General features: G+C 49.9%; 9 protein-coding genes across 9 annotated transcripts; 3 read left to right on the top strand and 6 right to left on the bottom strand.

Moving 5' to 3' along the window:
* Window positions 1-701: 701 nt before the first annotated feature.
* On the top strand, window positions 702-2,454 carry COCVIDRAFT_87783 (hypothetical protein; the record flags this gene model as incomplete). Its single annotated transcript, XM_014705489.1, has 3 exons — window positions 702-730; window positions 790-1,418; window positions 1,484-2,454. 3 exons carry the CDS (start codon window positions 702-704, stop codon window positions 2,452-2,454), a joined length of 1,629 nt encoding a protein of 542 aa, XP_014560975.1.
* Window positions 2,455-2,571: 117 nt separating this feature from the next.
* Window positions 2,572-3,512, bottom strand: COCVIDRAFT_33994 (hypothetical protein; the record flags this gene model as incomplete). The annotated part of the gene is made up of 3 exons (XM_014705488.1): window positions 2,572-2,867; window positions 2,929-3,375; window positions 3,452-3,512. The coding sequence occupies 3 exons, from the start codon at window positions 3,510-3,512 to the stop codon at window positions 2,572-2,574; spliced, it is 804 nt and encodes a 267-aa protein (XP_014560974.1).
* Window positions 3,513-4,302: 790 nt separating this feature from the next.
* Window positions 4,303-6,423, top strand: COCVIDRAFT_33993 (hypothetical protein; the record flags this gene model as incomplete). Its single annotated transcript, XM_014705487.1, has 4 exons — window positions 4,303-4,600; window positions 4,654-5,520; window positions 5,580-5,796; window positions 5,847-6,423. 4 exons carry the CDS (start codon window positions 4,303-4,305, stop codon window positions 6,421-6,423), a joined length of 1,959 nt encoding a protein of 652 aa, XP_014560973.1.
* A 1,322-nt stretch (window positions 6,424-7,745) lies between these two features.
* COCVIDRAFT_87732 (hypothetical protein) lies at window positions 7,746-9,023 on the top strand (the record flags this gene model as incomplete). Its single annotated transcript, XM_014705486.1, has 1 exon — window positions 7,746-9,023. One exon carries the CDS (start codon window positions 7,746-7,748, stop codon window positions 9,021-9,023), a length of 1,278 nt encoding a protein of 425 aa, XP_014560972.1.
* A 252-nt stretch (window positions 9,024-9,275) lies between these two features.
* On the bottom strand, window positions 9,276-11,285 carry COCVIDRAFT_87770 (hypothetical protein; the record flags this gene model as incomplete). The annotated part of the gene is made up of 8 exons (XM_014705485.1): window positions 9,276-9,706; window positions 9,765-10,331; window positions 10,382-10,400; window positions 10,454-10,557; window positions 10,608-10,799; window positions 10,854-10,931; window positions 10,983-11,022; window positions 11,076-11,285. The coding sequence occupies 8 exons, from the start codon at window positions 11,283-11,285 to the stop codon at window positions 9,276-9,278; spliced, it is 1,641 nt and encodes a 546-aa protein (XP_014560971.1).
* A 726-nt stretch (window positions 11,286-12,011) lies between these two features.
* Window positions 12,012-13,271, bottom strand: COCVIDRAFT_88029 (hypothetical protein; the record flags this gene model as incomplete). The annotated part of the gene is made up of 4 exons (XM_014705484.1): window positions 12,012-12,301; window positions 12,353-12,422; window positions 12,474-12,964; window positions 13,016-13,271. 4 exons carry the CDS (start codon window positions 13,269-13,271, stop codon window positions 12,012-12,014), a joined length of 1,107 nt encoding a protein of 368 aa, XP_014560970.1.
* Window positions 13,272-13,927: 656 nt separating this feature from the next.
* On the bottom strand, window positions 13,928-15,603 carry COCVIDRAFT_50020 (hypothetical protein; the record flags this gene model as incomplete). The annotated part of the gene is made up of 3 exons (XM_014705483.1): window positions 13,928-14,033; window positions 14,086-14,584; window positions 14,631-15,603. Coding segments are annotated over 3 exons (1,578 nt in total), but the record flags the coding sequence as incomplete, so codon positions are not given.
* Window positions 15,604-15,754: 151 nt separating this feature from the next.
* Window positions 15,755-16,424, bottom strand: COCVIDRAFT_87705 (hypothetical protein; the record flags this gene model as incomplete). The annotated part of the gene is made up of 2 exons (XM_014705482.1): window positions 15,755-16,250; window positions 16,300-16,424. 2 exons carry the CDS (start codon window positions 16,422-16,424, stop codon window positions 15,755-15,757), a joined length of 621 nt encoding a protein of 206 aa, XP_014560968.1.
* A 526-nt stretch (window positions 16,425-16,950) lies between these two features.
* COCVIDRAFT_12351 (hypothetical protein) lies at window positions 16,951-20,378 on the bottom strand (the record flags this gene model as incomplete). The annotated part of the gene is made up of 2 exons (XM_014705411.1): window positions 16,951-19,649; window positions 19,769-20,378. 2 exons carry the CDS (start codon window positions 20,376-20,378, stop codon window positions 16,951-16,953), a joined length of 3,309 nt encoding a protein of 1,102 aa, XP_014560897.1.
* Window positions 20,379-20,740: the final 362 nt, after the last annotated feature.

The raw sequence follows: 20,740 nt of genomic DNA, 5'->3' as shown, positions 1-20,740 counted from the left end.
AGAGTTATTGCTGGCATCAAATGCGGTACCGCTTATTTTGGGTGCCTGTCAGTGTCTCTTCTGTAGAAGATGTGCATCTGATAAGTGCCGAGGTGGAATTCCGTCGACCCCTCAAGTTCAAGCTACCCATGGCTGCTGACGGCCTGGAAATCATGCGATGGTCATGGGCAGTCTTGTGGCAAAATCTTACCATGTGCTTGAACTATGTAGATACTCGAGCTAGAGATGGTCATGCTCTAAGCCGAATACAGCTCTATAAACGGATGAAAGAATCGCTTTTGGTTAAGGGCATGCAGCAGTTGTAGTCTAAAGAAGCTCGGAGCAGACAGGAAAAGGACATGTATCCAGAGTGTCGGAAATTAACTTACGTAGATTGATGAGCGGTAAGTTAGTCATCTACTTGGGATATTGAACCATCTGTGTTAGAAGCTCATACTAGATGGACTAGTGTCGGTACCCACTTTAGCGTGCGTGCGCGAGTTGGGGTCGGTTGGAGAGACTATCACATCAGCATCCTCTGAAAAACCATCGATCCTCCACATCTTCAAATTCAACGCCATTGGCTGCATTGTACGTAAAACATTCCTCCTTATAATAGAGAGTTGGATGCTTCATACATCGAGCAGCTCAGCGACTTTTCAACTGCAAATTCAACCCTTTGAACAGTTTTCCTTTGTGCAGTCATACGTCATCTGTTCAATATGTCCGTCTTCTTTGACTCCCCAATCAGGTTTGTCCCATTCCGATTATCGAATCATGGGGTTTGATGGTATGCTGACACATGTTTAGTGAAAACCTCGTGGCTGAGGGTGAGGCAGAGTCGGTATTGAGTAGCATCGGCGTCACCAATGGAATATCACCCAACGAGTCACGCGATTACCAACAACTCCTCGCTGCCGTACATGATGTAGCTCAACATGTACTGGACTTGCCAGACTACGTAGCACGTGCAGACTTCAGCAAGTACCCACGAGAACAACTCCACCGGCCATCAAAAGACGAGCAAGACTATGGCAACGCCTGGGCTCACAAATTCCTCATCCGCGGCAATCCGGAAGCGACTCTACTTCGAGGCAAGACGGTCTGTCTCAAAGACAATATTGCAGTTGCTGGTGTCCCACAGTTCTTTGGAACAGACGCTATTCCGCCATGGACTTCCGACTCGGATGCCACAGTAGTCCGACGAACATTAGACGCTGGTGCTCATATTGTGGGAACGACAATATGCGAGAACTTCTGCAACTCAACTTCCTCATTTACTTCGGCACAAGGGCATGTAGACAATCCATATGCAGAGGGCTTCTCAGCTGGCGGAAGCACGTCAGGGGGCTGTGCTGTGGTCGGGGGTGGACTTGTCGACATTGCAATTGGTGCTGATCAAGGAGGCAGTATCCGTGTGCCATCATCGTTCTGCGGCTGTGAGTATAATCTGATTGGCATATAACGTCACCTGCTATGACAGTTGACTAATGTATCGTGACAGGTGTAGGACTAAAACCCACTCACGGCCTAGTCCCATACACAGGCGTGTCGAGTGGTGACCCAGTTAGTGACCACGCTGGGCCTATTGCGAGAACCGTCAAAGATGTAGCTCTATGCTTAGAGGCCATCAGCGGAAGAGACGACTATGACGACCGCACTCTCGGTGCACCAACACATGGATCAACACACTACACACAACGACTTCAAAACTCCGTCGCTGGATTCAAGATTGGCGTTCTCAAAGAAGGATTCGAGCACAGGATAGTCGACCAGGAAGTGCGTAACACTGTTCAGAACGCGGTTGAGTCTTTCAAGCGTCTTGGTGCCACTGTCGAAGAGGTGTCGTTGCCTCTCCATCTCGAGGGACCAGCCATCTGGACTATCCAACAACGAATTGCCGGTACTCTTGGTATGCTAGGCTATGCACACGGGCGAAGAGGTCTATTCTCAACAGCCTACGAAGCAGCACGTCAACCATGGACAGACGAATCGTTCCAGAAACTCTTTCCCTCGACCAAAAATACGATGATCAACGGCCTCTCACTCATGCACAGCTATCCCGGTCTCTACGCGAAAACGATGAACATTGCACAACAACTGCGTGACTCATACGAAGAACTTTTCCAGAAGTACGACGTTATTGTCATGCCCACAACACCTTTTGTGGCACCACCTAATGCGGACTGGAAGCGTGGAGATCGGCCCATGGATGCGCTCAAACCAAGCATGGGTATCACGATTAACACGGCGATTTTCGATGTGACTGGCCACCCAGCCATGTCACTTCCTGTGGGATTTGCACCGTCGAATGCAGATGCACAGGTGATGCTGCCAGTTGGCATGCAACTGGTAGGCGGCTTGTGGCAGGAGCAAAAGGTGCTGGACGCCGCTTTCGCTTGGGAGTCAGCGAATGACTGGAAGAAAATCGGCCACAGAATGGATCAGGAATCGAAGCTAGCAACAAAGCTATGAAACACCATGATAGATGATGGATCAGTTGGGCGATATCCTTGATGTTTTGCTGGGAGGCAAAACCGTTCTGTTCTTTTTTTGAAACTTATTTCAACCTTGATGTCGTACGTAGCTAGACTAATTGATTGTGTAACCACCATCGACAACGAGCGCATGGCCCTGGATGAACGACGACTGGGAAGAACACAGGAAAAGAACTGCATCAGCGACTTCTTCAGGCTGGCCCATTCGTTTCATAGGTGCAATGTCAATGGCTGGCTTCAGTGCCTCAACCATGGCTGGTGAAGTGGTGGTCATGGGTGTTTCAATAACGCCTGGACAGACGCAGTTGACGCGTATGCCGTTATCGGAGTAGTCGATGGCATTAGCACGGGTCATGTTGATAACGGCAGATTTTGAAGCGCAATAGGCGGCTACGTGTTTTTATTAGCAATCGAATGTCTCTAGAGTCGGCCCTACTTTGGGAGGACTGACCAGCACCCGGCCTAGCGACCACACCGAGTTGACTCGCGATGTTGACAACGGCGCCTCTCTGCTTGGGATGTTCGGCAAGAGGCTCCTGCTTGAGCATGTTCCTCAACTGAGCACGGCAGCTGAGCCACGTGCCCCTGTAGTTGATGGCAGTTAAGCGGTCGAAGAAGTCGGTGGGCATGTCGACGGCTTTGACAGTGTCGCCCCCTAGAATCCCAGCGCAGTTGACAGCGTAGTCCAGCCTCGTGAAGTGAGCAGCCACTCTGTCCATGAAGGCATCTACAAACTTTTCGTCGGCAATGTCTCCTGCTTCATCGAGGACGCTCGCAGAGGGGTTGATGCGAAGTATGGCATCCTTTGTGTATCGCAGGGTGTCTGGGTTGATATCGGTAATGGCGATTCGAGAGCAGCCAGAGCGTACAAAGGCCTGAGCGACAGCGGCGCCAATACCTACATCGATGGCATGAGATGAGTATGCAATGTCCATGTCACGTGCTTCACACGACGACGACGGCCGCCAACGTACCAGTCCCTCCCGCGCCCGTGACGACGGCGACACCAGGAAGCGATCTCACGAGCGATGACATGTTTGTGCGGAGAGAATGTGCTTACTGTAATGAAGACTACTTACCGTGTAGCAGGAGTATACATGTGCGGGTTGACTTGGTTGATCGACACAAAATCGTTATCTCGGCGTGGCCGCCAGCGTCCCGGGGGCTTGGAGTAGACGCTGAGGTACCCCGCACGCCAGCATCAGCCAAGACGCTAAATAAAGGGACATCTTGGGCGGGACTTAGCATAAGACCCACGTCGCTCCAATTTCTCTCCAACACTTGCCGCCACATGCATAAACTCACCCACACTTGTAGCCATTGCTCGAGAAGCTTCAAGCGAGCAGAACACCTGACCCGCCATCTCCGAACGCGTCGGTGCCTCCAAATGAGCGCTGCTTTGTTGAAGCAAGCCTACAGTAGCTGATGCAATAACCTAGATACCAGAGAGAAGCCCTATGCTTGTCGATGCGGCGCAGCTTTCACGCGACGGGACCTGCTTACCAGGCATTGGCGCATTACGCACCATGCCAACAGCCCTGATGCTGCCACGTCAACATGCTCGACTGAGACGACAACAGCAATTCATGTAGCCGCGCCTCAGCACCAAGAACCGTCCCATGTGCACACAATCGCGTCTAACGCGTCGACTGTCCCTGCTACGGCGCCTGCCGACTCTCGTCTCGTCGTCCAGCAGCCCCACTCAAATCATGTCGATTTACATGCCTCTACCCGCGTCTATCAGAACGCCCCGTCCCAGTTGATCCCCCAGGGTAAGTCCTACCTACTCTTGTCTGGCGTAAGCATGGCTCGGTGCTCAAGTAGCATGCTGAGTATCATTTTAGACCTGCCTCCACCGCCCCCATATCGTGATGAAGGGCTCGATGACTTTCGTGACTTTGTCAACTTCATTGATGGCGTTGGCTTGTCGGCACAGTGGACGCCTGAGTATGATTATGACTGGATGCGAATTAGCGAGCACCAGCCTGAACCAACAAGGGCTTCTCGCGAACCGCAAACATCTCAATCACCAGGTCCTGAGGATATCGGTACCCCTTTTAGCACGTGGCTGCCATCGGCGCCAGCTGACGATCAGGTACACCTAAGATCGCATACAGAAGATAGTAAGTCTTCTCTTGCAGCACTAAACCACAGCCGTGTTAACCAATCATTCGAGACCTCGGCAATGAAAGAACCAGAAGCGGAACTTACACTGTCACTGATGATCATCGCAACTTTCTGGTATCACTTCTCGGGGCCTTTCCTGCTCCCATATCAAATTTTGATATACCATCTCGACATACTCTTACCCGCTACATTACCGCCTTTTTCGGCGGCTTCCACTCACATTTTCCCTTCATACATGGGCCAACTTACAGCCCATCGACATCACCCCTGGAGCTGACCCTAGCCATGTGCGCCGCTGGAGCACAGTATTGCTTCGAGCGAAAAAGTTCGGAACGTCTGTTCCAAACCGGCAAAGCCATTGTTTTTGAGCGTCTACGCCTGGAAAAGGCGCACTTCAGCCCGCAGACGATGGCTTTGGTCAGTTCTAGCAATGATATCATGTCAGACGTCCCCCCTACAAGTAGACGGACAGGTCCATGGTCACCTCTCGATATGGCAAAAACATTACTCATCTTAGTGGGATTCGCCACATGGGAAAGGACGGGACTATTACAACAAGCTTTTGCCTTGAGAGGATTGCTGGTACAGGCGCTTCGGGACATTGGCCTCCAGGAACGCGAAACGTGTTTCGGTGGCACTTCCTCCAGATCAGCCATGTGGGACAATTGGGTGCAGAATGAGTCCGCCAGACGTACGAAGCTTGTAGCATTTTGCTATATCAACGTACATAGCATCGCGTACAACATCAACCCATTGCTCTGGAGTAGTGAGCTACATCTACGGCTTCCTTGTGGTACACAGGAGTGGCAGGCTCCCAGCGCTGCACAATGGGTGGCCCTTCAACGTGAGAGCAAGGAAGAGCAAATGCAATTTCAGCAAGCCCTGTCCATACTCCTTCAAAGCTCAACAAATGAAGGTGAGCCACTACTACGGTCAATGATCCTAGCTTTCAATGTGATGCTAATAGTTTCTCAGAGCAAGTACATCCCATTCCCAGTCCTATTGGTAACTACATCCTTTTACATGCACTACTACAACGGATCCACGTGGTGCGCGAGCTTTCATTTCCTGCTACTTCTCCTGCAACCATCTCGGTGGCTGAGATGCATGTAATTGGACGCGCTCTTCGTGGATGGACTTCACTTTGGCAACAAACCCCAGAATCCATGCTCGACCCAAATAATGAAAGCGGGTGAGTAGAAGATCATGCAAATACTTGCATCTATGTGCTGATATGTCAAGGCCTATCCCATTTACGTCAAGCGCACTTCTGGTAGTGGCTTATGTACGCCTCTCACTGAACATTGGACCGCATCGACATCTGGAATCCCGCGATGCAGATGTTATCGCAGCCGGCCTTATGCGCGTTCCAGATATAGAGCGCAACGACATGCTTTTATCAGCACTATTGTATTCCACTCATGCACTCAGTATCCCGGTGAGACTTGGAATCGATCGAGTTGCTAGAAGCCAGGCTTTCTTCTGGAGTGTTCAACACGCCATATCAAGCTTTGAATGCGCCATCTTCCTGGGGAAATGGCTCTTCTCTATTCCCAGGCCCTTTCGCGAAGACATGTTGTCTCGATCAGAGTATCGTATACTGCATTGGGTACGCTGTATCACCAATGAGGCGTATACGGTGATTGACTTTGAAGAGACTGAGAATAGTGATGGCCTTCTACGAACTCCTATCGACCCAGCTGTGCTGGGCCTTGCAGTTTTGAACATATGGTCTCGTTTCTTCCGTGGTAACAGTCAATGGCAGTTTGTTGTGAATCTGGGATTAAGCTTGGAGAGGTATATCAAACTAATTACGTAAATGTCCTTGTCTCTACAAGGACCTTCGTCGGAAATACTAAGCTTCACCCAAATATCTGCTAGCCCGTAAATCAAGTGTACGCAATAGTTGCAGTTACAGCAGCACTAACATTGGATGGGCGAGTAACCTCAGAGAGTCCGCATGTCACTCCAGATTGTACCTAAGAGTCTTGTCCCTAAAAAAGGGGCATATTTATCAGTCTGAAATGTGCCAGTCTTTGAGTTCGAGTTGAGGCATTTAGCCAAGATACGGCGCACAGATTAAGTAAGCCACAGGCTCTGGTTGGTTGGATCCCCAAAAGGAGGTGAGCCAGTATCTGATTGGAACATCCGCTAGCATGGCCTACGAAGGAGCGAGTGTGAGCGGTGCGGTGTCTTGAAATTCCATGCAAGATGTGGAGTTGACGAGATGGTTTCCTCCTGCTTTGTCAACATGTGCTCGTCTTCGTTCGAAGCGAGTGAGCGAACGTCTGTCCTGGCCCATGTGGCAGTATACGAAGGAGCTCGTCCCTAAGAGACAAAATGGAACGATGATGGTGGCCTGTGCGCTGGAACTGTTCTGTCACTTTGAACCAGCTTCGTACGTATTCATTTGGAATAGAGACCTCGGTTGTTAAATATGTCTATTTCTCGAACAACACATAGGAAAATCTAGATTCTCACTCGGCTTAGGATGTCCCGCCCGGTACCAATAAAATATACCTATGCATGTTGTGTTAACCATATCCTAAATATCCCTCACCCCTGTACTCGATTTCCTATACCCATAAAGTGGCCATGATGCGCCATTCCATGGAGCGGAATCGTTCTTCGGTGGGACGAATTGGGTGAACACACCCGTGCAGCCACTACAGAGTGCAGACCGTTGGGTTTGCAGTACATACTATTCGGTTACCCCAGGTAACGGTAGATCAGAAGGCCGAAAAGGAACCACTCCACTATTATACCGTTTCTGGTAACTAATGTCCGCTACCCCTAAGGCCCTACACACGCGAATGCAGGGCGTTTCTACCGAAGAGTCGCATACCCAATTTTGAGCCAATTTTACACCTCACCCGTGTGGCAAGGGCCAATGGTGCAGCATGCTGGAATGGGTGCGCATCCTTCGAGATGAAAGCGGATGCAGGTTGCCGAACCAGCCCCGCAAACTCCTTCCAGAATCATATAGGTATAGAAGGATATGCAGAGGCCGCGAGAATGGAAAATTCTGAGTCTAGGCTTTTCCAACCCGCCTTTCTTCAATCATCCTATTAGTAGCCGGCTTCGCCCCATTACTGTTTCTAGTCGTCCAGTCGTTGCAGTAATCTTCGTCTTCACTTGGCCATGTACTCACGTACCATTCTCTCGGGTCTGCTGTTGGGAGCATTGCCCTTACTGGCTTCAGCACAAGATGGCACGAACGCCACAATCCCCACTCCCCCGAAGCCTAGTACACCAGCAGGCGACTGCGTTGGTGTGAACGCCATCAGCCCAAAATGTAACAGCCAAGAATCTGCGTACCAAAGAGACTTCTTTTACATCGGTGGTGGCTATGTCGACTCTGGCATTCCGGGCCAGCAGATGTGGAGCGACCAACTATACGTTGAAAAGCTGACGCCTGCCACAAAGGTCAACAAGCCTTACCCGATGGTCTTCGTTTCCGCGGGTATCAACTCGGGTGCAGAATGGCTGAATACGCCAGACAATCGCAAAGGATGGGCTTCCTACTATCTTGACCAAGGCTACCAAGTCTACATCGTTGACATTGCTGCAAACGGCCGAAGCGGCCAGCAACTTCTCTCAAAATACCCTCTACGCCTTGGTTCTACAGACGTCATCAATGAACAGGGTTTCACAGCTGTCGGGGACTTTGATCAATACCCCCAAGCAAGCCTACACACCCAATGGCCCGGCAACGGAACTCGTGGAGACCCAGTCTTCGACACTTTCACCGCCGCTAACGTCCCCCTCTCTTCATCCAGCGTGAACGTGGAAAACACCATGCGCACATCTGGATGCCAGCTTCTCAGCATGATCGGCCAGTCATATGCCGTCTGCCATTCCGCCGGCTGCACCTACACAGCTATCTGGTCAGACGCATGCCCCGATCTCCTCCGTGCAAACATCAACATCGAGCCCGGCAACATCCCTTTTACTTCATTCGTCGGAGGCTCGACTGGTGTCGGTGGCGGCCGTACCCCTGCTCGACCGTGCGGTCTCACATACACACCGCTGCGATACGATCCTCCTGTGACAAACTGCTCGGCCATTACCACCGTTGAAGTTGGACTAGACACCCCCGCCGAGCGCTCTTGCATGCTTCAAACCGGTACCATCCACAAACTTACGCAGGTCGGCAAAGTACCGTATATCATGATTACGGGTGAGGCCAGCCAGCATATCACGTACGACTACTGTTTCGTGGCGTACTTTGAGCAGATGGGCCTCACGAACTTTCAGTGGATCAAGCTTGCGGACTTGGGAATCAAGGGGAATGCGCACTTTTTGTTCTTGGAGAAGAATAATTTGGAGATTGCGGCGGCGATTAACTTGGGTCTTGAGAAGCTGAATGAAGGGCCTGATGCTCCGGGTCATCCTGGTCTCCCTATCTCTTTGGAATGAGAAATGTAGTGTATGAATAGCTACTAGGGTATAAATCTGGTTTCATGTATATAGCTCGGGGGCTGCGTTGTGTAAATACAAAATGTAGAGAAGAAGGCTGGTGTAGAGTGTAAGCTTTGTATGAAATGTTCATCAATCATTTATCCATACGAACATTACCACTACTCGTTATTAAGCACTGTTCCTCATACAAGCGCATTACCAATCTTCTCTATCCACCAGCAACCCCTCACCTCTTCGTTAACAAAAACCTCACCTCGCTTTAAGCACACTATCCAGCACCCCAACCCTCTTAACCCAACTCCTCGCCCTCTTCCCATAAATATACATAGGAATCGTAAACAGCGTCACCGCCACCGTCGTACCACCAATCACATAGAATGTATCTCTTACCCCCTGCGTAGCAATCCAGTCGTTGGCGTAGAACGTCAATCCAAACGCGAAAAGGTTCTTGATGAAATTCATGATGGCGAAGGCCTCGGCCGACTCCTCGCGGTGGCAGTCCGAGACGTAGGTTACTACGGCTGTGGTACCGAGTTGTACGCCGAGGTTGATGAGGCCCATGCAGACGATGACGGGGACGGGCCATGGCTCCTCTTTGTAGAGGGCTTCGCCCCAGGCGAAGAAGCCGACGGCGGTGAAGGCGAGGTATGTCACCATGACTGGAAGTCTGAACTCGGGTTCTGTGATTTCCATCAGCTACCACCAAACCTTTTTTCTTTGTATTGACAAGATACATACCGAAAATACCGTTGTTATGCTTAGACATGAGTTTCGCCACGCCATCGATGATGGGGCCCGCTATCAATGTGGCCAAGACCGAGGCTACGAATGAAGACATGTTTGTAGCGCCGACTGCACTGACGGAGAAGTTATATGGCGGTGCTGAGAAAATCTGCGATAGCGTTATGGAGATTAGGACGAGCCAGGATATACAGATTGTAAATAACAGCGTCGCCCACATGACCACTGGGCTGGCTATCATGACAAAAGGGCGAATGAACGTGCGCCAGAACGATACATCGTCCTTGTAACCAGACCAAAACTGAAGCGTTTTCTTGTACGAATCGCGGGGTTCCGATGAGGGAGATGACTGGCGTGCACTGTCTTCGATGCGTTCGACGGGCTTGTCTTTGTGCTTCTCGGAGATATCGAGAGTGTGGACGCTAGTATCGATATTCATGGCGTTATTGCGGTGATATGCTGTTTCGGGCATGAAGAAGAAGACGAGAAGGAACATGATGATGAAGGCGCCGCCCATTGCGTACATGGCAATACGGTAGGAACCATATTGGATAATGGATCCGGCTAATTTAGTCAGTATTGTAATGCCTTTTTTTTCGAGAATTCGTTCATACCTATGGGACTAGCCAAGTTCTGAGTATAGTGTTAGTTGGGTCATATTTCTAGCTGTTTTGCAGGCAACTCACAATTCCGCCCAGGACTCCCAAATTGAAAATCGCCATTCTAAATCCGCGCTCATGTACGTGCCACAGGTCGCCAACTGAAGACGGGATAAGCGCTTCGAAAGGAGCTGTTCTTGTAAGAAGACGATATGGCAAGAGAAATGTCAACTCATCTTACCCATACAAAACCCCTGAATAGCTCTCGCAGCAGTGAGCGAAGCGAAGCTCGAAGACCCCGCGACCCAGAAGCTCGAAGCTGCCAACCCCAGTGTAGTCACGAGATAAATCGGTCTCTTTCCTATCTTGACGGCCAGTGTATTGCAGAGAAGACTGCCGCCGGCAATGGCTACGATGCAGGATCCGTTTGCACCTAGTCGAGCACCAGTCAGAGCAATGCTTTTGCGCTAGGTGGATTTCGTATTACCAAGGGTAAATCGTTGCAACGGCACGTCAAATTGCTTTGCCAAAGGTACGAAGGCGGATGTTAATAGCGGTCCGACAGCTAATCCCCCATTCAGCCTCGTAAAGTCAAAGTGAGTAGTCAATCTCTTACCTCCTACACACCCACATCCGTAGGCAATGACAACTGTAAACTACTCCTCGTCAGCTTCTCCACAGCATCCTTCATATTCAACACTCAACTCACCATCTCCTTCTGCCATCGCGGCCAATTATACGGATCATTCGGTGAATCTGAGGGCTGGGGGATAAGCACAACCGTCCCCGTCGCATCATGCTTGAGCAGCGAAACATCGATTCCCGATGTAGTCTCAAGATCGAGGCGTCCCAATTCACTCAACGGCGCCGTCCCCGGCACCTTTTCGAGCTTATAGTCTTGAAGTATACCCAGCGGCATGATTTCTTAATTTGTCTACAAAAAAAGGGAACAAAAATGGTTGGAGGAAATGTAAAGACGCAGATTCCTTATTAAAGCCACGGGCATTTATCGATTGGTGGTGGTTATCCGGGGATAATACTCAACACCAGCTGCTGAAATATGTAGCCATAGAATGGATGTGGGGTAAGTAGCACTCTTCACGCGGCAGTTGGCCGCAAGACCAGGGTGCGGTGAAAAAGAAGCGTGCGGGGGTTGCGGGTGCGGGGAACTTTGGAAGTTACAGTTGCACTTATTGAGCGACTATGGGGTAGTACAAGCAGGTGATGCGGCAGCTACGTAGGAACAAAAGTGGGTATCGGTAAGACATTGCCGATGGATCTACATGCATGAAGGGGCTTGGATTGGTATAGTCGTGTTGCATGTGTGCAGCGATGGGGTCCGCTTAAGTGACATTGCCGCTTTGCCCGGTTGTTGAATTGCCTGGGGGGGTGTTACGAGGAGCGGGAGAGTTGTTTGGGTTTGTGCTGTATGCGAATAAGCAAATGGGGAATATATGATTTAAGAGATGTTTGCTAGACATAAGCACAAAAAGGTTATTTCAAATAGAGTTGCACAGCAGTCACGGCAGACTCTTACTTCGTTTCTTGCTCACAGACAAGGGTTATACTACCAAAAGCCACCATATACTTCGGACCGGGTAACGGACCCAGCCCCACATGTAGCCACACGAAATCAAGGTCTCGTTTACTGTTTCGAGGAGACACCGTATATGCGCTCCAGCTGAGAGCAAACTGCTTCCGTGACCTCATTCGTCGAGGAGCTGCCTCCGAGATCACGAGTCGCAACGCCTCGCTCGGTAACTGACTCCACACTCTCCATAAGCTTCTGAGCCGCTTGCTCCTCGCCCAGCCATACTAGCATCTCGGATGCAGTCCAGAACGTGCCTACTGGGTTTGCGATGCCCTTACCCGTGATGTCGAATGCTGAGCCGTGGATTGGCTCGAACATGGATGGGTTTTGGCGTGTAGGATCAACTGTTTTCCTTTAGTATCACTGCAAGGATGAATAGGATAGAAGACGCTCACGATTACTGGTCGGTGCAATACCAATCGAGCCAGCCAGGGCGGCTGCAAGGTCTGAAAGGATATCCGCATGCTGTACGCGTCAGTAACTGACCTGTTCCTGAAGTAACATATCTCTACTCACCAAGTTCGTTGCCACAATTGTATCCAGCGACTTCGGATCCAGCACCATCCTGCACGTCATAGCATCAACAAGCATCTTATCACACTTGACGTCTGGAAACTCTTTCGCAACCTCCGCAGCAACCTCATCCCACATGACCATCCCATTGCGCTGTGCATTGCTCTTCGTAACAACAGTGATGTGCTTCCTCGGTCGCTTCCGTGCAGTCTCAAACGCGAAACGCAGCAAACGCTCTACGCCGTGTCGCGTAAAGATGGAGACTTCGGTGGCGATTTCCCAAGGCTGGCCTTTATGCGATCGGCCTCCTTGACCTGCGTATTCTCCTTCAGAGTTCTCACGTACAATGACCCAGTCGAGGTCGCCGTGCTCTGCTTTTCGCAGGGGAGATGAAGTGCCACGGAAGATTTTGGTTGGTCGGACGTTGGCGTATTGCTGGAAGGTTTGGCAGATGGCGAGGCGGAGACCCCATAGAGAAATGTGATCTGGGACGTCTGCCGTCGATTAGCAAGTTGGGTGCTTGCACTCTTGGATCTTCTACGCACCTGGAGCGCCAACAGCACCGAAGAGAATTGCGTCGTGCTTCTTGAGTTCTTCTAGGCCCCCGTCGGGTATGTACTTTCCCGTCTTTTTGTACGTTTCTGAGCTCCAGTCGTAGTCTTTGAATTGCAACTGGAATGATCCATCTAGCTGTGCGAGTTTCTTCAAGACTTGTACACCAGCGTTGACGACCTCCGGACCAATGCCATCGGCGCCTATTGTGGCAATGTTGTGTGTGCGTGTAGTTGTGCTTGGAGACATGATGTAGGTTGCACTGTTGTTGCTTTATGATGAGATCTTAACAATTAAGCACCAGGTTTCTCGTCACCCAACCCAACTTTACACAAGTATTCATATAGCATGGGTTACGGACTAAGAATTACCACTGCCAGTCAGTCTCATGTGCTTGGACAGGTTTGGTCGCAACGCTTGCCACTGGTGTTCTCCAGTCCCGAAAATGCGGGGAAGTACCGGAGAAACAAAGTCCGGCACATGTGCCGAGCACGACGTTGCTGTTCGTTTCGTTCTTTGCATTCAACAATTCGTTGTTACTGCGAAAAGTCCCAATGTTGCTCTTGGTCGAACCAGAATGGTATATCAAAGCCAGAAAAGGGATCTAAGCCGTTTGGATTACTGAATGCCATACCTCCAGTCTCTTCCATTGTCATGTACGTATTCCAGTAACTATCGTCAATACCAAAAGTAGGCTCTACTCCTGCCGACCCAGCCAAAAGTTCGGAGTCTGGGTTAGTGGTGCGCTCCTGGTTTTCCGCTGTTCCATGTGAGCTTTTGCCCGGATGTATCGGGTCGTGTTGAATATAAGTTGTTTGGAAAGCGTTGAATGATGCACCAGTGACTCTATCTTCGCCTGCGTCATTACTTGGAGCAACTATACTAGCATCTTGAGTTGTTTGGTAAGACATGCGAGCACGTAAGTCGCGTATTGCGGCAGAGCTCGCCTCCGGCCATGCGCTTCCACGCCGAGAAAGATGCTCAAGTATTTGCAAGCTTTTCTCCGACAGCCTTTGCTTGCAGATTAGCAGAAGAATCCGAGTAAAATTTCAAGAGTTAATACCGTGTAACAAGAGCCTCAGCGATATGCTTCCCGTTCGCCGCATAGAAGAGGATAAATGTGCTGATCCACACCGCCCAGGTGCAAGAAGGCCATAGTAATGACAGAGATCGTGACGATGCTTCGACTCGACCAGATTCGGGCTTCATAGCATTGTAGAGGGTGGAAATGATACTACGGGCAGATCCAATGCATTTTTGAAGTGCCACGTCATATTCTACATCTTTACGCGATGCTGCTAAAGCAGGACGGTAGAATGAAATGACTGATTCATGCTTAAGCAGCGTTAGAACCATAGTAGCATACTGAGAAGCTCTATGGGGCCCATCTGGGTCGATGTAGTCCTCTACGTCATTCCACCATTGGCTGAGTTTTGCAGTGATCGCGGTCGCTCGAGTTGGGTCGTTCTGAACAAAGTGTACCGATTTGTTGCGAAGTTCTATAATCTCGCCGCGAATTCTGGCTTGCTGAGCGAGAAGGTGAAGTAGGTGTAGCTGGTTTTCTTTGCATGGTTAGGTCAGAGTTTATCTAGAGACGGTGGAACCTACTGTGTTCCGACTGGGCTTCTACGTGATGTTCCGTGAGCGGAAAGCATACATCAATGTCGTAATCATGAAGACTCAGCGGGAGGCCCATAGATTGGCTGAGAAAGCGGTCCATGGCATAGATTGACCAGAAAACGCGTTGTCGAAGCTCTCTTTCATCTGGAGAAAATGCCGAAAAGCGAGCTGGGCAACGATGAAGGCCTAGTTGCACAGCCATACGTGTGATGAGTCCACCCACACGGGAAGCAGCATTCAGACGAAGCATGGACACAAGGAATATTTGTACACTCAAAGCTGCTTGCAATGCGAGTATGGTCGTAGGGCGTGATAGTATGGCCTGGAGACTGTCTAGAGCAGACTCATACGTGAGGAAGACGAGACAGGCAGGATACTGCCTACAATCATATCCATTTGATTGTCTGTGATCTGCGAGAGAGGTGGAATGGATTGCTCGAAGTACCACCATGCGAAGATCTCCGAGAGAATTGTCTCGTGGAATACCTCTACGTGCGAACTCGTCAAAATACCCTAGGACAGTCGGTGCGTGCAGGAATGGGTGGAACGGGTGCCAATTTGCAAAATAGCTCGCCGAGAAAGCGAACATCTCCTGAAACGATATTTGAGTAGGTGTATCGAGAATGATCTCAGTTTCCTTCCATAATCGCTCAGATGAATTGGGTTTTACCAACGGTAGATGGTCATCTTCGCCTGGTACTATATCACTTATGGGTGTTTGCACCACGTCAGAATTTACTGGCCGAGAATGATTGATAGCACCGTAGACTGATCTGATGAAGAATATTCCACTGGCACTGCCGACAAAGCCTGTTAATCTGTCCGTGGGGTTTCGCATCAAGCCGACTTCACGCGCCAGTTGCGCTGAAGTCCGCTGTCGTTTTGCGGGCCTCTCATCCTTTGCAGATCTTTCGGGCAATAAGTGCTCGTCATGCATATGCTCCATGGTAGCCACTGTCATGCGTGGTTTATTAGTGAGGAGATTGGTGGGTGTCAAAGGCAGGATTCTCGAACCAGGAAACCCCGCTTTGTCACATGACTCGATTTTAACCATCTCTAACGAACAGATTGATTCAGGCAATGCCCGTCTCCTACGAAGCGGTCTTCGGTCACTAGAAGTAATTTTCTATCCATTGCCTAGAATCCGGGGAGCCATCCAAAGCATTTGGGACTATTGGCTGATTGCAAGTCTCGAGCTGCTCCAGAACCGCTCTTGGTGGTGCTGCAGCATGGATTTCGAGCTCATGTGTTGATTCATTGCACTCTGTTCGAGATGCTGTTGTTGCTGCCAGACCCTCATCCTCTTGGGCTTGAAGCCACGCCATCAATTGATCGCGTGTCTGCAGCGGCAAATGCTTCCAATCTTCCATTTTCTCTGCCTTTGAGCGTTGTCGTAGTGGCGAATTGGAGCCTGCGCTGTTTAAGTGAGCATCTATGTTATGTTCGGCGGCTGAGTTCCGAGTGGCGATGAGGGTGGCAGAGAGTGCGGTTTCCGTTGCTGCCAGTCGCTCCTCAAGAGCTTTGATGTAAGCAGCAGGTAGGCCGCGTTTTCCACCTTCCTGGTAATGACATGCGGTCGAAGCAGATTGACATTGAGAGCATGATGGACTGTTACAGTTAGCTTTTGTACATTAAGTCTCGTGTGGGAGGTGGCAACATTCTACGGTCGCATTTGCATTTTTTCAACCTGCAAGCTTCGCAAGCGATTGCGTGGAATCGCTCCTGGAGAGGTGCAGTCAGTAGGCCACCCTCTCTAACACGTGCGGAATCTTTTGGCATCATTTTTGAATAGTGATGTTGTCAAGTTGGTGGAACAATTGGTGTTATACGTTTCCATTGTGTACAAACATGAATGGGTTCTCAGTCCCAGAAGTACTTAGCCGGACACTACAAAGTAAGCGCGACCGCCAGCTACCGTTTAAGTTCGCCATCTTCAACGCAAATGCTTCGGTCAACAAACGTCTCAATGCCTGCTAAGACGAACAAATGTTACTCAGGAAATATACCATTGGAACAGACGGATCGTGGAATTGTCACGGCGGAGCTCACATAGTGGGATACCGCAGACCTTGTGGACGTGCCAAAAGCTTTTAGTTAGTCATTGCAACCATTTGTGATATCGTAGCATGAAGCAAGTGTCACCTAGGAAACAAAAAAACTTCGCATGTCACTACTCCCTCTTGACCATTGATCAAGAAATCCATTGTCAATCTATCAACCATTACCTCGTCACAGCATCAATCTTCTCCAACCTGGACGATGAAATCTCGCAACACTCTGTGCTATCTATCGAAGAATTTTGGCGAGTTCAAACGACACGCTCACGTTTGGGCGCTTCAAACTTTTGATAGTCATTCTCAATCAACCGGTAAGTACTCCCATAGTCACGCCACTGCATCTGAAATGCAATCAAGAGTACTGGCAATACGCTAATGAACTCACCCAACCCAGCCCATTGCGGCTTGATTCTGATCTCACGGCCTATTTGGGCAAAAACACCAGCCGCAAGCGCGATTGCGACAGTGTTGTATAAGCCGGACCAGGTGAAGTTGGCGACAATGCGTCGGTATGCAGCACTGGAAATGTCCAGCAATATCAGGATGTCATGTAGACGAGTGGTCATTAGAATGATATCCGCAGCACTTTTGGCAACGTCAGATCCCTGGCTGATGTGTACGCCAATATCGGCCTGCTTGAGTGCAGCAGAGTCGTTTGTGCCATCGCCTATAAACATGACAGTTTTTCCCGATTCCTGAAGGTCTTTGACGTATGTGCACTTCCCATCGGGTCTGCAGCGCGACTTGATGTTGTCTTTGTGAATACGGAGTGCACTAGCAGCGTCACCCACTGCACTCTCGGTGTCGCCGCTGACTATATGTACTTGAATACCTCGAGCATGAAGCTTGTCAATGACCATCTCCGCTCCAGGACGAGTGCGATCCTTAAGCTCAAAACTAGCTTGAAGGTCTCCCGCAATGGTAAAGTAGCACCTCGTGTTTGATTCTTGCTCAATTACGCTGATCTTCAGCCAGTCGGCGTTTCCGGCGCAGACCACGGCTCCAGTTTTGGCGCAAGTGCCTTGGACCCCTTGCCCAGGAAGGCTGACAATGTTGTTGACCTCCAGAATTTCGTAGTATCTGTTGGCGATCCTGTCTTGCGTGAGGTAATGTACGATTCCAACGGCTATTGGGTGCTTGATGTCTTTCAATAGTCCCATCATTAGTCCTTTAACGCGTGCTCTGTCAGTGTTGCAGTATCGTGGAATACCCACAACGTCCAATTTCCCACAAGTAAGCGTTCCAGTCTTGTCGAATATCACATGTGTCACTTTGCGTGTGATTTCTAGTTTCTGAGGGTCTCTGAGAATGATACCATACCGTGCTGCCACGCCACTTGCAATGAGGATAACTGTAGGGACAGCTAGGCCAATAGCACATGGGCAGGATACAACAAGAGTGGCTATGGCGTAAGTAATCGCTGTAAGTACTGCGCTCTTCCACGTGTGGTTGCTATAATACCTGTCGATGAACAACCAGGAGAGGAAGACTGCCAGACCGATTAGAGCTATTGCAGGCACAAAACACTCAGCTACGCGATCCGCAAGGGCTTGCGTTTTCGGTTTGCTCAGCTCAGCATCTTCAACTAGAGTCGCAATCTTTTGTATAGAGTTCTCATGAGGTAACTTCCTCAGGATAACGACAAGGGAACCGTCTTGGTTGGTCGTGCCAGCAAAGACTTCGGAGGATAAGCCTTTCGCTTTGGGCTTGAACTCCCCAGTAATCATCGATTCATCAACATTGGAGCCTCCGTAAATAACAACTCCGTCTGTTACGACCCTGGTATAAGGAGGAACAATGAAAACATCGCCGTACTGTAAAAGGCGAGAATCAATCCGAGTGGTCTTCACATTGGCCCAAATGTCATTGGCGGATGGCAGCACCAGAAGCGCTTCTTCGACCTGAAGTGACCGAAAAGAGACGGATTTGGTAGCTCGGAAACGCGCCAACTCATTGATTACGCGACCCAGCAAGATCAATGTGACCAAGAGAGTTGATGTCTCAAAGAAAGATCCTGTTTCCAAAGTCTCTCCACGAATTTGAAAAATGTACGAGGCTAGGCTGAAACCGTACGCCATGGTAGTACTGAAGGCAATCAAGAAGTCCATCTCCAAAATGTGGGAGTGATAGAGCGATCGTAAAGCGCCTGGAACGAACTCTCCGAAAGCGATAAGCTGAACTAGTGTTGCAAGAACCAAGGATGCATGGAGAAAAGCCGAATGATCGTGGTCGATGGGCGCCCAGGCAAATACAAGCACAGGTATTGTCAAGGCTAAAGTAGGAAGAAACCATAGCAAAGCTCGGGTTGTAGACCTGGCTCCAAGCTCAATTCCGGGGTCTATGGTCAGAGGCGCCAAGCAAATGTCTGGATCGTACTGCTGATAATGCTCAAACACGGTGCGGGCGCCTATCTTGATCGGATCGTAGTATATCTTCGTTGGACATATTCTAACACTCGAAATTTCTTGGGTGGAGTTCTTCGTACTATTGTTCACGCCGTTGTTTTGGACCGGACCGCTTTTTGATGTGTCGGTCAAGGTCGTCGTCTTATCACGTCGACGTAATCTGCGTAGAGGTCGCCAGGGAGCTCGCTCAGGTGCTTCGATACGGATGACACCTTTGGGCTGACCAGCGTGCTCCAGGCGCCGAGGGTCGGTGATGATGATCTCTAATGCCTGTCCATTGAATGCAACGTGCTCCTCAAAGCTATATCCTGTTTTTGTAGTCAGAAGCTCAATGACATCATCGACACAGAGGATGTTCACATCCAAGTCAAATTCCACTCTAGCCAAAACCGTGTTCACTTGATAGTTTTGGATAGCCGCAATGTGATCAAGGGCGCGTGAAAGTCCTCCTTCACAGCAACCACACTTGAGGCCATTGATTCGGAGGATGACACGCTTGAATTCGGGGGGACCTTTTTCGGCGTCCCTATAGTTGTTGCAGGTGGCTGTAGAATCTAAGTCTTTTAGTGAATATTCCTTGACCTATGCGACCACAAGCAACAAGTGCCAGGTAAAGGATAGTTACAATGTAAATCCGTAGTCTCGCAGTCTCCCTCCAGCCCACATTGACCACCACTACTGATCCCAGGCACCGTTGCTGGAGATGCTTTGTGGCGGCTAATGAGACAACAATTCGAGAACACAGTGAACGGACGATGATGACCTGTGCTATTCTGGCATGGTCCGGGCTGTGAGCCTGGGGCTGCGATTTCTTTAGGAATTTGTACATGAGAGTGCGATGATGTTCGACGTTGAGGTATCGGCTCCAGATTTTCTTGAGCAAGCGGTAGACTTGGAGCCTTTTCGGGTAGTTCGAGATGCAAGTTGTATTTCGTAGTGCGTTGGTTTTCTGCCTCTGACATTTCTGAAGCTAGTTCTGGTGTTGAGGGAAATAAATCGGGCAGGCTTTGATGTGATACTTTACGGGATGTCTGTTCAATCGGAGTTCCGTCAAGACCGATATCAGTGGTATTGGGCGTATGAGAGGCCGAAGAGGAGTGTCGATGCTGCCCAGATGTAGGTTCGGCAGGCTGAGCATATGGATTTCTCACCGGATAGGTCGCTGCGTAGGGGTTTGGTGTACCGGGCGATACACGCCTGCTTTCGCCAGAGGCAAGTCGTAGAATATGTGTATGGTGTGTGCCGTCCTCAGGAGAGAGCATGCGCATTTCCATTGTGATAATTGTGTATCGCGGTAGAAATGGAAAATGATGTGGATGCTGATGCTTTGAGCGGAGAGCGGAGAGGGCGCGGATAGTTGATCTTGGGTCCACAGAAGCTTAAATCACCAACAATCGGGAATGGCAATAGGTAAGGCACGCTCGAGCGAGGCTGCAGGAGCGCCTGCCACATTCATGGGATTCATCCCGGTGATGCTGTGGCATTGTGTCGCACCTACTAACAGGGACATAAGCATTGAAGCATCGGTATACATTTCCGATTGGCGTCAAAAGGCATTTTTGAAAGTAATAGGTTTTCCTGTTGTGAACAGAGCAAACAGGTACGACTACCTACCCGTGCTACGACAAAAATCAGA

The sequence above is a fragment of the Bipolaris victoriae genome (genome assembly GCF_000527765.1).
Source record: "Bipolaris victoriae FI3 unplaced genomic scaffold scaffold_8, whole genome shotgun sequence".
Lineage (NCBI taxonomy): Eukaryota > Fungi > Ascomycota > Dothideomycetes > Pleosporales > Pleosporaceae > Bipolaris > Bipolaris victoriae.
The sequence above is the reverse complement of the archived record's forward strand: the minus strand, read 5'-3'. Positions and strand labels throughout refer to the sequence as shown.